Genomic DNA, 12318 nt, shown 5'->3' with positions numbered 1-12318 from the left:
TTAAACCGTAGTAAAAAAATTCATGGTTTTAGGATGTACTAATATCCACTGACACTGTGTGTCGTTAAATAAGACACTAACTTATTTGTTATCTTGCACAGGTAACAAAGGGTTTACTTATAAAAGGTAACGGTAATTTTATTTATATAGCATATTTTCAGCAACAAGGCAATACAAAGTGATTATAATTCAAATAAAAATCAATCAATACTTGTTTAACACATACTGAGTCCAAAATTTTAAAGATTATAAATATCTTCAAATATTTTTAATCATAATTTTAAGATAACTTAAAGCAAAAGTAAGAAAACGAGATCGCCTCTTGGCTGACCTAACGACTATTGTTCATTGGACGCGACGTGTCCGACACGCAGTGAAGGCAGCATCAGATCCTGAAGTTTGTAGATGAAATAAGTCCAGCTGGGTCATGCTCTAGTTTTAAGTCATGGCGAAACAATACGACGTTTTGTTCAGATTGCTCCTTCTCGGAGACTCCGGTGTTGGGAAGACATGCATGCTGCGCAGGTTCACGGAAGGTGAATTTGATCCTTCGCATATTTCCACCATCGGTAAGTAGAGAAAAGCCATCAGACAAGTTCTCATTGACAAACTTAACGAGTTTTCAGTCACAAGATTAACCGAATAAACGCCACTGCATACCCGATAAACAACTAATTTCGAGTCATTATAATTATTTACCCTCATCTTTTCCACGTCTATGTTGAGTTTATTTGTTGACGTAAGATTACAGACTGCTTCAGGTTCTGCTGGGAATAATTTAATTTTCTAAAACCGCTCTAACATAACACTTAAACTGATTAAAAAAAGAACAAGAAAAGACTTTTAGAGAAAGAAAGTCTACAAGAAATGTTCTCATTTTTCAGTTGATGGTTTCTCAGAACAAGAAGTGGATAATGCCATTAAGACTTAATGTCTCTACTCTGCTTTTATTTGTATCTTTTCATTCATTACTCACTTGCATTAAACATGTGGCTGGCTGGATAGGCTTCCATGTGATGTGACTAGAAATGAACGATCGTTTGTAATGTGGGTCATTAGGCTGAGTTATACATGTCATGAGACTAGGATGGTGGGCTGAACTTCACACTGGATTAAACTCAGATATTTGAGCATTTCACATGAAGTCTGAGTTTTAGATCTCTACAATGCATTGCAAAAGTCTTCATACCCCTTTAACGTCTTAGAATTTGTAATGATAGTTTCATTAACTTTAATCTGTTTCTGGGGTTTTATGTGACAATCCAACACAAAGTTGTTCATTAAGGAAATGGTTCATTTCCCCCCCAGTAGAAATCGGAAAATTGTATACCACCCTGCTGCTTCCCCAACATAAAATTCGGTGCAAAGTAACGTCATTACCAAGAGTCCACTTCCAGTTTTATCTCAGTGTAAATGCAGCTGTTCTGTGTAAGCCTCAGATGTTTATTAATTAAAGAACATTAGTGAACAAACAGTCAAGACCTTTAAGACAAGGCTCTTCACTACAGCTCTTCACATATATGAAATATTAAATTAAACTGTGTGGTAGAAATCTGACAAAATGGGAAAAACTAAGTATTGTGAAAACTTTTGTAAGTCACCGTAGCTCCTGATGACCATTTGTAACATTCACCTACTGGATTTGGGCAGCATGCTCACTCCGCATGGCAGTTGTTACCAAAAATTAGCAGATATTAAAGTGAAATATCATGTCACAAGTAACTATGAAAGGATCCACCCTTTTCCCTTAAAAAACAGTTAAAAGGTGTTTGTTATGGTTGCAGCTGGTGGGATACCGTGTTCCACTTTAATATTTATTTAATATTTCAGATGTACTGCAGAGAAACCAGCAGCTGAACTGTCAGAAAGCCAGAATACTTATTTTGAAATCACTTTAGAAGATTATAAAAAACTTTGCCCTGCCTACAGAAAACTGTAAAACTGAAGCATGGCACAATTCGAACTTAAAAAAAACCCCACTTAATCATAAAAGCTACATGAAATGCTGTTGTAATTCATATTATGTAAAGTTCACACTACAAAGTGTTGTAGATGCTGATAACTGTGGGCAGAAGGATATCCTGTCTGTATTTCAGCGTATCTGAAGTGGACATGAAGGTTGTCAAAAAAGGGATTCCCTCTTTTGGACCAAACTTTCAGCTGTGGCCGAAGTGTAAGAACAAAGTTAATGGAGGACTGGGTACTGCCTTTGTTTTAATACAAACCAGTTATACTGCAGGTTGTGGATTTCTCAACTCCTCTCTTCATATTGTCACCTAGCAGAGACGGTGTCACCTTTTAAGTCAATTTATCTTCTTTGTTAACACATACGTGTCGTGGAGCAACAGTTTTTTGTGACTTCACATATTAGCTTATGTAAAGTCTCACAAAGGGCTTTTTGTTCTCCTGATTGTCAGAGGTGAGTCTTTACATGATCTTTTCTAACTCATTTGTGCATAAACTTTAAAAGCTTAGAAACCCCGAAGGCTTAGCAAAAGAGTTATTCTCTAAAAAATTACTCCTGATCTCTTCATTCAAAATCTGTTTGTAGCACATATTTCCAAAAATTTTGCAAAAAGGTTTGTTTGTTACACATTCAAAAAGTATCCAGGTTCAGAGCAGTCACAACTTCTCAGGATAATACCCTGCATATAAGACTAACCAAAACAGACTAATTTAAACTGAATTTTCAAGCTGCCAACAAAGTTTAAAAGTTTTTATAGAAATGCATGTCAATTGACTTTAGTTATATTGTGACAGTTCACAACAATTACCATCCCAAGGTACTTTTTAAGACACATAAATCCCACTTTAAATACTGAACACTGAAATTATTTCAGCTGAAAGGGTGAGACTAGCTATTAGTGGAAAGGATGTCCTAATTTTTTTAAGAAAACACATATTTTTATTCATCTTTTGTTTAATTGTTTCATAAAACAAGGTTAATTTTTGTACTTAAATGTAATTAAAACACTTTGTTCCCTAAAGATAGAAAATAAAAATTCATATGTCAATATTTCTTAATAAAGACCTGAGCTTTTAGAAGAATGTTTAAAATTTTAAAATGCATTCTATTTCAGTCCTAGTTGTAAAACAATATTGCAAAATTCTGCTCATAATGTCAATTGGTAAAATATTTAAGGTAGCCCAGCTGATTACATTGATCCACTGACTGCAGCAATCCCTGAATGAGCATATGGCAACATCAGATTATAGGTTGACTACATCAAACCATTAACTTTGCAGCAATATCTCACATGGAGCATGCATCAGTATATTATTTTATTTTTTTACATTTGTTTTTCCATTATCAGTGACAAAATACTTTCTTCCTGTTTTCATTTTTAGGAGTTGATTTTAAAATGAAAACAATAGAGATCGATGGACTCAAGGTCCGAATACAGATCTGGTACGTTGTGGATTTTTAGTGCATAATGTATCTGAACATACAGATGCTGACAGCTGTATTGTGGAATATCCTGTTGCTTATGTGCGTTTTGTTTTATGCAGGGACACAGCAGGACAGGAACGCTATCAGACTATCACCAAGCAGTACTACAGGCGTGCCCAGGTACGAAGAAGCAGAACATAACTCATATTTATCAAACATTCCTCCATTCGTTCTTTTCTGTCTTTTTACAGGGTATCGTATTTGTGTATGACATCACAAACCTGCCCTCTTTTCAGCACATAGCTAAGTGGGCCAGTGATGTAGATGAAGTAAGTGCTCTCACTTAACTCTGTCGCCCTTGCTGCTCTGTTCTGCATCATATTTTTGTTTTTCGTATAGTTCGCCCCAGATGATGTTCAAACCGTCTTGGTGGGAAACAAAGCTGACGAGGAGTTTGGCAGACAAGTAACAAAGGACCAAGGAAAAAAGGTTGAATTTTACTATCTGTGTTTTTCTAGTTTTAAAAAGGTTGATTTGAATATGTGAAGGTGAAAGAATATTTGTCAATAGTGTTTTTCCTTTATGATGCAACTTAACATGTTTTTGATCAAACCAGTTAGTGAAAAATATAAATTACAGTCAACTTCTATTCTTGTGTATTTCCATCCTGATCCTCTTGACTCGCACAGCTAGCAGAAACCTACGGGATGGAGTTCTTTGAGACCAGTGCTTCCACCAGCAGCAACATCAGTGAGGTACCACTGATCCAAAATAAATCTGTTACATCGGATATATACATACAATGCATACAATTTATGACTCTTGACCTTTTTCACATTTTGTCCTATCACAACCTGAAATTTATTAGGATTTTTACCTGCCAGATCAACACAAGGTAGTTAATAACTGTGGTTTTCAAGGAAATCAATGGTTTTCTAAAGACCTTCCAAAGAAAGATCTGAAATCTTTCATGTTGATTGGCATTAAACCATACCAATGACAAATGATTTGATGGGAGGATGGAACTTCATCCTTCCTCCCATCCAGACCCATGCTGAAGGAAAAACAGGCCCACAACATGATTCCACTACTGACATTTTTAACCATGTCATGTTATGTTTAGCATAATTTGTGGGATTAGTTTTTAGTCACAGAAAAGATAGTATGTAGGTTAAAAAGTTTCATTTCTGTTTCACATGTGTTCCAATGCCGGAAACACATGCTTGATGTGTTCCCGGCATTGTTTGTCGTTAATGTAAACTGGGACTTCTTGTATTGTTTTTTTTTTTTTTTAACATTACTTAATTTCCTCATCCATTAAGACAAGGTTCCCTGACTTATAAAGACAGTGTGTGGCACTGGACTTTATTTATCGGTACCAGAGTAAAGGAGTGTACTGCAAATTCAACACAAATTGCATTTTTCAGATTTTCATTCATAAAGTGTAAACCAAATCACATTTGCTTTATATCTTCCTCTAAATTTATACAATACTTTGTGCTAGTCTAAACTCCCACTCAACACATTAAAGTTCTTTAGTTTTGATGTGACAAAATGTGAAAAAAGTTCAATATGGAAGAATACTTTTTCAAGGAATTTTATACTTTTTCACCTTTTCTTCTTGCAGTCATTCATCCGTGTGACAGAACTGGTGCTTCAAGCTCAAATGAGGTACGTGGACGACCTGTTGGGGTCTCTGGACAACTATTTGGATCGGGTCGCTCTGCGAGAAGAGAAGGGCAGCCAGGATAATGATGCTCAGAGGACTTGTGCCTGTTAAAAAATGAAGCCTGTCACTAAACCTCAGCTTGCAGCTCTAGCATATTGGATTTTATTTAACTGTTTCCCAACTCTTTAAAACACACAGACTTGTTACACAGGAAGGTGTTGGATTACTTTCACCTTATCAAATTAAATGTCTACAGGTGCAGTAAACAGCAACTGCCAACAGAGGGCTGGTTTGGCAGAATGATTAGGGAATCTTGCTGCCAGTTTAAATTGATCCACTCATTATCTTCTCTTTCTTCAAATGCTGATCTCTGCAACATTAATTTACTGAATTGAGTGACTTTTGGACTTCTTTGTCCTTTTTTTATTAGTTGAGGAAAACTCAGAGCTAAGTTTACATCCATAGTTTTGCACTGTTGTGACATAGACAGAAGCAAAGAGGTCAGAGATTTGAATTATTAAGATCTGGAAACTAAAACCAAGTGAGGCTGTTTCATTTGCTCTATGGGCTTTCTTCTTAAAGGAACCACTACTGTGCCATGCAGACAGATATTTATAAAAATGTTACTATAAGTACTTATTCTGAATACTTTTAGAAGAGCGAAACTAAAATGAGGTGCTGCTAAACACAAGGTGTTTAATGTCTCTGAAGGAGACTCAGATGTGTTATTTTAAGAAAAAAATGTTGTTTGTGGCAAAACTTTAAATAATATATGTTATCTGTAAATGTTAAGTTAAAATAAATATCCATGGCAATGTTCATGTTTAAATAAAACAAAGTGCAGTCTGAACTTTGCTGATTTTTTTTTATTTATTTTTTTTTCTATTAGAACTGAATGTTAGGTGTGCACGGAGTTCAGGCGGTAGCTTCATGTATATGTCATTAGATACCGACAGACACAGGTGAATGTTTAATTTTTGATGACTAAGAAAGCTGATACATGTACAAAGACATGACTAAAAGCCAAACAACACTGGTTAATACTGGCCTCCCAAAACTCATACTAATTAAGATCAGTACCTTACCTTGTCAATCATATTCTTTGAATGTTTTAAACACTTTCTTCACTGCTGCTGTGTTGTATAACTTGAAACTTCTGTGTATTCTAATAGGATTTTAGAAAGTAGTCATAAATTATGAACTACAAGAAAAAAGTTGGTAAATATACAAAGCTGATAGAGAGATAACCCAAATGACTACAGCCTTCACTGCAAGTAAATTGGTTCTGCATAGTGTTGATTCACATTGGCTGAATCCAAATGCACATCAACCTTTTCAGGTATTTTTAATTGTAAAGTTTTTTTTTTTGAGTACAATGTGTTCTTTTATTTCCACTTCTCAAATATGCACTACTTGTCTTTCATCAATTGGATTAAATCTCAATAGAATACATTAAACTTGTGGTTGGAAAGGCGTTTTATGTGATGTACTCATTTAGCTTTTACAGTCAGTTTCCTTCCTCTGTCTAAAACATGTATGCAGTGTATCTCACCCGGAGATCAGTTTCCTGCAGGGCTACCTGACACCTGTGAAAGGCAACTTGCTCCTCTGAGTGAGTCAGGTGGTCAGAGGTTTGGATACAGTCGGATGCCGAGTCCCAGTCTCCCTCCAGTGATACATCAAAGAAGCCAAGATGACCTTCATTGCTAAGACCTTCTATGACCTGAGGGCCACCTCGCTAGAAGGGGACTCGGTAGACTTCAATGTCTTCAGGGGACGAGTGGTCCTGATAGAGAATGTGGCCTCCCTCTGAGGCACCACCGCCCGGGACTTCAGCGAGCTGAATCAGCTGCAGAGCAAGTACCCCCATCGGCTGGTGGTCCTGGGCTTCCCTTGTAACCAGTTTGGATACCAGGTAAGTAATTCAGAAGTGAACCTTTTTATTCATTTCCTGGAAGGAAAATTTAGACATCTTCCTACAGCTAGTAGAAAAGAATTCCCAGCATATCATTGATATGTACCTTTATTTTCCCTTTTAATTTATAACATTTCCAAATATCAATATTGCCTGTTCTCTGCAGGAAAACTGTACCAATGGTGAGATTCTGCATTCACTGCAGCACGTGCGACCAGGCAGTGGCTTCAAGCCCAACTTCACCTTGTTTGAGAAGTGCGATGTCAACGGAGCAAACACACATCCAGTCTTTGCCTATCTCAAATTCAAACTCCCTTATCCCGAAGATGACCCAAGTTCCCTCATGCAGGATCCCAGATTTCTTGTTTGGAGTCCAGTTAGCAGGGCGGACGTCTCCTGGAACTTTGAGAAATTCCTTATCGGGCCAGAGGGAGAGCCCTTTAAGAGATACAGCAGGAATTTTCCAACTATTGACGTAGAGCCTGACATCCAAAGGCTGCTAAGATTAACAAAGACCTAAGAATAGTATCCACTTCCTAATGGCATTTCATTCATTACTGTCAAAGCTGACATGATGACCTTCACACTTTTAAGCCTTAATAAATGAGGGTGATATTCTAAAACGTTGGCAGAATATCACCTGAAGTCAAATAAGTGCTTAAAATTAGTGGATGTTATTTTCATTTTTCAGTGATTTTTTTTCTTTCAAATGACAGTGTTTTAAAGAATATGAAAACTTATTCTGTAAGTTTTGTTTCTTGTCTTTCATAAAAGCTACCAGCAGATGGTGCTACCCAACAAATCATGCAGATAGAAACTCCAGTCATGCTTTTATGAATTGGCATTCCAAGCACAATCAAGAATGCACATAAATAAAATCTTGAAACTCATATTTGTCTTCCATTGAGGTGTTTTATTATTTCATTCATGTTTAATACAAATTCCAAATAACATCTGCTCCTCAAAGCAAAGCTAACCGTAAAGTGGTTGAAAATTCCAAAAATAATGATTCTTGAAATGTGGCAGAAGGAATCTGGAATTGTCTTCAGGACCTTTTAAAATAACCAACAGGATATGCATCAGCATTATGTGGTAGCCTGTGGGCAGCCAATTACTTAAGCTACATTTCCAAGTAAAATTTGCTGATACAAGTAAACCGGGCAGCTGCAGGAATGCATTACTGCCACATTGCTTCCTAAAGAAGAGCCCTGAATCAGTCATTTAAGCATTGGCATTGCTCTGGTGTGATAAGCTCTCATCCAGCTTTGGTTTTCCATGTAAGGAGGGCTTTGTTTGGAGGGTCCGCAGATTAACGCTGGATTTTCTGGACATCCGCTCACATTCACATCAGTTCATGATGTCAGAGCTACCCTCAGCACAGGCCAAGCAGCGTCCTGATGGGTTTTGCATTGGATGCACTGGTGTCAAACACTCAGGTTCGTAAGGCTCCACAGCTTTTATTCCTGCTTGTGTTGGCTCCAACTGTTACAAGCTCTGTCACTGTTTTTGCACTTTCACAAATCACATTACAGTAATGTTTTGCCATGATGCATACTGACATGTAATTAATACATTAATGGATATTACTACATCTCTGAACATGCTGATGACACACAACTTTACATTTCTATGTGACCATTTGACAACAGTCAAATTCAAACACCAATTCATTGTTTTAATAATTTTAATGGGCGGAGCAGTTAGAATTTCCTCCATGGTAAGGCAGAGAAGACAAAAGTCTTCAGTCCTTATTCAGTCCTTAATTAATAAACATGAATGACATAATAAAACACCTCAATGGAAGACAATTAAGTCCTTAATTAAGAAATGTCCCCATGTTTATATTTTAGAAAATTTAATTAATTGCATGTAAACAACAAAAAATAAGTTGGTTTTACCCATTAAACAAAAAATAAATACAAAAATGTATCAAGGGATCCCTATCATGTGATTTTTTTTAGCGTGATTTTTTTTCTCTCCTACAGGTGGTCCCATATTTTCCTCAACCAACCTCTAATTAATACACAGTTGTTGGTGGATTCTATGATGGTGAGATGGTCCAGTCCTGCTGAAGAATAGTTTTATCTAACCATGACACATGTTTTGTTTTTCTTTCTATTTTTGTTTGTTTGTTTGTTTATTTAGGCCAGCATGTCCTCTGCTCTGGTGTCTAAATAATTAAATTTTAGGCTCATCTGTCCAAAGGACAATATATCAGAAGTCCCGGTATCATTGCAGGTGATAATTTGACAGGAAAACTCTTATTTTGACAATATCTTAAAGAGAATGGCGAACTATTTTAAAATAGACTTTATATGGGAGCTAACAATCTGAATCCCCTACAATAACTAGGTTTATTGAAGACTCTTCTCTTTAGCCTCGTGAAGTCTGAATGCCCTGCTGATTATCTAATCCTGCATTTTTGTGTCGTGTGTTTTCCAATCACTGTGTTTTTCCAAAACAGAGTGAGAACTCTCTCTTCTGACTTTCACGTTTCTTTTTTTGTTTGTCTACTCTCTACAGGTGAGCTCTGTTGCCACGGCAACGCTTTGCATTGTTCCCCCACCATGCCTTCTCGCGAGACTCCCGGGGTAGAGAGGGAGGTGAGGGGAGGCAGAGCCTGAATGATCTCATCCCTTCAGCAGCTGCATACCGCAACGAGGCAAAGCCGTAACTTTCTATCAAACTTCCAAGTTGCCTTTCGGAAGAACACTGAGAGACATTTTTTGGACTGAGCCCGAAGCGAACACGTTTCTTGTAGAGGTGAGGAGGCGTCCACCGCTTAGTTTTTGTGAGGGACTAAAACAGCAGCACCTTACGAATACAGACAAAAGGAGGAAAACCGCGTTGTGTGGCATCCAAAAAGGAGAAAAGGTGAGTCGGGAACGTGGTGCTGGTCATGTGCGAGCGCACTAACATCTGTCGGCTGTATGTGTTTATAAAGAAAACACATATCTTTATGTTTTCAGTGCGCAATCAGTGCCAGTGGTGTCTTTTTTAACTAATGGTGGTGAGACTCGTCTATGTCACTGCTGTTGTCAAAATTGCCGAATCCCTTGCGAATGTCAAGGACGCTGTTTGTCACACACAGGTGGTATTTTGCATGCTACTCAATTAAACACAGCGTATAACATAAACAAATGAATGTGTCACCACCTGACTTATTTTCGAGTGACTTACCCCAGAGACACCAAGTGATTTCCTTTCCTTTCCACGTCTGTTTAACCCTGAGCTGTCCCCAGCCGTGTCCATCTGCCTGAACACCAGGGTGATTTGAAGTCACTAAATGATCTGTTTAATAACAAATTTAACAAAGCCGGCCTAGATGACTGCAGTTCAGGCAGGGTGAAACGGCAGTCAACATGAGGTGAAGCAAACTCTGGGTTTTAAATTGGTTTTGATAAAGCTTTTTAAAGTTGAGTGCAAAGTGGTGGTATTGAAAATAGGGCAGGTGGTTCTCCACTCAGAGCGGCATGGTATGGGTGGGTGCCATTTGTAAAACAAAAAGTTATCACGGCAGTAAAAAGTTTTTATTTTTGCTTAACTGTAGTGACCCACTGTTTTGCACATAAGAAATATGTCTGCTTTATGACTGGGTAATAACACTTTTTGTCTGATGATTCTCAACTTCTAAGTAGATAATAAATCAAAACACTATTAAGCTTCTTTTTTACATGTTTCATTCGATCATTTGTACTATAAAATCAGAAATACTTAAAAGGCATAGCTGAGTGGTTTATTGAATAATTTTTGGAAAACACAAGACCAGAAGACATGTGATACCCTGGTGACCTGTCCAGTGTGCACAGTCTCTCATCCAGTGACTGCTGGAAATGGGCACCATATCCCCTTTTACCCTGCATGGACGAGTTGGTATGAACAATGAATGGATGAAAGACTAGAAGGCATCAATATTTTTATTTTTAATGCTTCCCTTAAGATACATTATAAAACGTTGTTAGTTCCCCCCCCCCACACACATTTAAGTAAAACATATTTTGAATAAATACCAAGAGCTCTGTTCATAATAACTTTTTTACTTAAATACCAGAACAATTTGTGTTTAACTTGGCTTTAGTCCGGTGGAAAAATAGGGAAGCCTTGGACTTTAGCTTTGGGCTAGGATCAAGGACTTTTAGCATTCCCCATAGGCTTAGCTGACCTGCAGTAGCGGGCATGACTGATCACAGAGCTACTCTGCCATCTTTACTGCTGAGTCTAATCTCACACTAGACTGCTCCTTTTACTTTTGATCTTATTCCTTCATGCAGAGGATAAATCTAAGGCAAATGCATCAGATTTATTGTGTGAGGGAAGGAAAGAATGCTCCCTCTGTGTTGCTTCACAGGCCTAAAATGGCTCATTTGAGGTCCTGAGTCTAATTTCAGTAACAGCAGGTTACAAAAAAAACACACACATCAGTCCAAAGAAATTTTCGAGCAAATTTTGCTCCTTGTGGAGGCTAGAAATACCAGCTTTCATGTTTTCCGCCTGCATAAATACTCCTTGTTCTTATTTATTACTAAGAATAATGTTTTGGTTTTTTTTCTATTTTAAAGTGGCAACAATCAGCCTTTTGTTTTTTTGGCTGTTTGCAGTGTCTGCTTTTCATTTCTGATTATTATGATTTTGGATTATACAGATAAGATAAAACATTATCTTTAAATCCTTTGATGGAGGATGTAATTTTTATTCCATCAAAAAATTAAGAAATTACGTCATCTCCATTTCTTCATTAAAGCATTATGTTATGCCTCCCTGTTTGCTTCTTGTTTTTCACATTGCCTCTTGAGTCTGTGCAACACATATTCACAGAAGTATGTTTCCTGTTGTCAAGTTGGGATTATGTTTTCATTGTCTCCCGTGTATCGACTCGAAGAGAGTAGCTTGAGCAAAGATAAAAGGAAGCATCCATTGGAGCTTTGTGCTGCTTTTTAATTTGCCACTTAAAATGCTTGGGTTGCAGCTATTTAAATTAACTGTTTACATTTCATAACCTACCGGGGGATCCTTCCTTCTTGCACAGATTCAGAGTTTTTGATGTTGCATCCTGGGAAAGTGCAGCCGAGTCTAACTTGTTGCTGTTACACTTAAACCCTCCTTCACCTGCTTGTGAAGAATCAGACACTGAACAAGGATGAAAACGGATCTTGGGACGTTTATAGGAATGGTCTTGGTATATACCACTGCATCAATTTTAGGCATGAATTATAGCATTATCTAATAACTTTTCTTCAAAACATAATGACTATGAATATTGCTACTGCTGTTAAAGTGAATCCTAAAGTAGGATATAATTAAAAAGTTAATTATTTTAGTAAGAGGGTTGAAAAAAAAATAATA

The 12318-nt window shown here is 37.2% G+C and overlaps 3 protein-coding genes across 3 annotated transcripts in view; all 3 read left to right on the top strand.

Moving 5' to 3' along the window:
• The first annotated feature begins 391 nt into the window (after positions 1-391).
• On the top strand, positions 392-5835 carry LOC102237419 (ras-related protein Rab-15-like). The gene is made up of 7 exons (XM_005797749.2): positions 392-569; positions 3349-3409; positions 3511-3571; positions 3643-3720; positions 3791-3880; positions 4081-4146; positions 5019-5835. The coding sequence occupies exons 1-7, from the start codon at positions 446-448 to the stop codon at positions 5169-5171; spliced, it is 633 nt and encodes a 210-aa protein (XP_005797806.1). The 5' UTR covers positions 392-445; the 3' UTR covers positions 5172-5835.
• Positions 5836-5909: 74 nt separating this feature from the next.
• On the top strand, positions 5910-7865 carry gpx2 (glutathione peroxidase 2). The gene is made up of 2 exons (XM_005797750.2): positions 5910-6975; positions 7142-7865. The coding sequence occupies exons 1-2, from the start codon at positions 6754-6756 to the stop codon at positions 7493-7495; spliced, it is 576 nt and encodes a 191-aa protein (XP_005797807.2). The 5' UTR covers positions 5910-6753; the 3' UTR covers positions 7496-7865.
• A 1715-nt stretch (positions 7866-9580) lies between these two features.
• Positions 9581-12318, top strand: part of LOC102237933 (signal-induced proliferation-associated 1-like protein 1) — a 41154-nt gene continuing 38416 nt past the window's right edge. Inside the window, exon 1 of the mRNA XM_014476208.2 lies at positions 9581-9849. The gene's annotated coding sequence lies outside the window, so the exon portion shown is untranslated. The remainder of the gene's footprint in view (positions 9850-12318) is intronic.

This window comes from Xiphophorus maculatus, chromosome 19 (genome assembly GCF_002775205.1).
Source record: "Xiphophorus maculatus strain JP 163 A chromosome 19, X_maculatus-5.0-male, whole genome shotgun sequence".
NCBI lineage: Eukaryota > Metazoa > Chordata > Actinopteri > Cyprinodontiformes > Poeciliidae > Xiphophorus > Xiphophorus maculatus.
The sequence above is the reverse complement of the archived record's forward strand: the minus strand, read 5'-3'. Positions and strand labels throughout refer to the sequence as shown.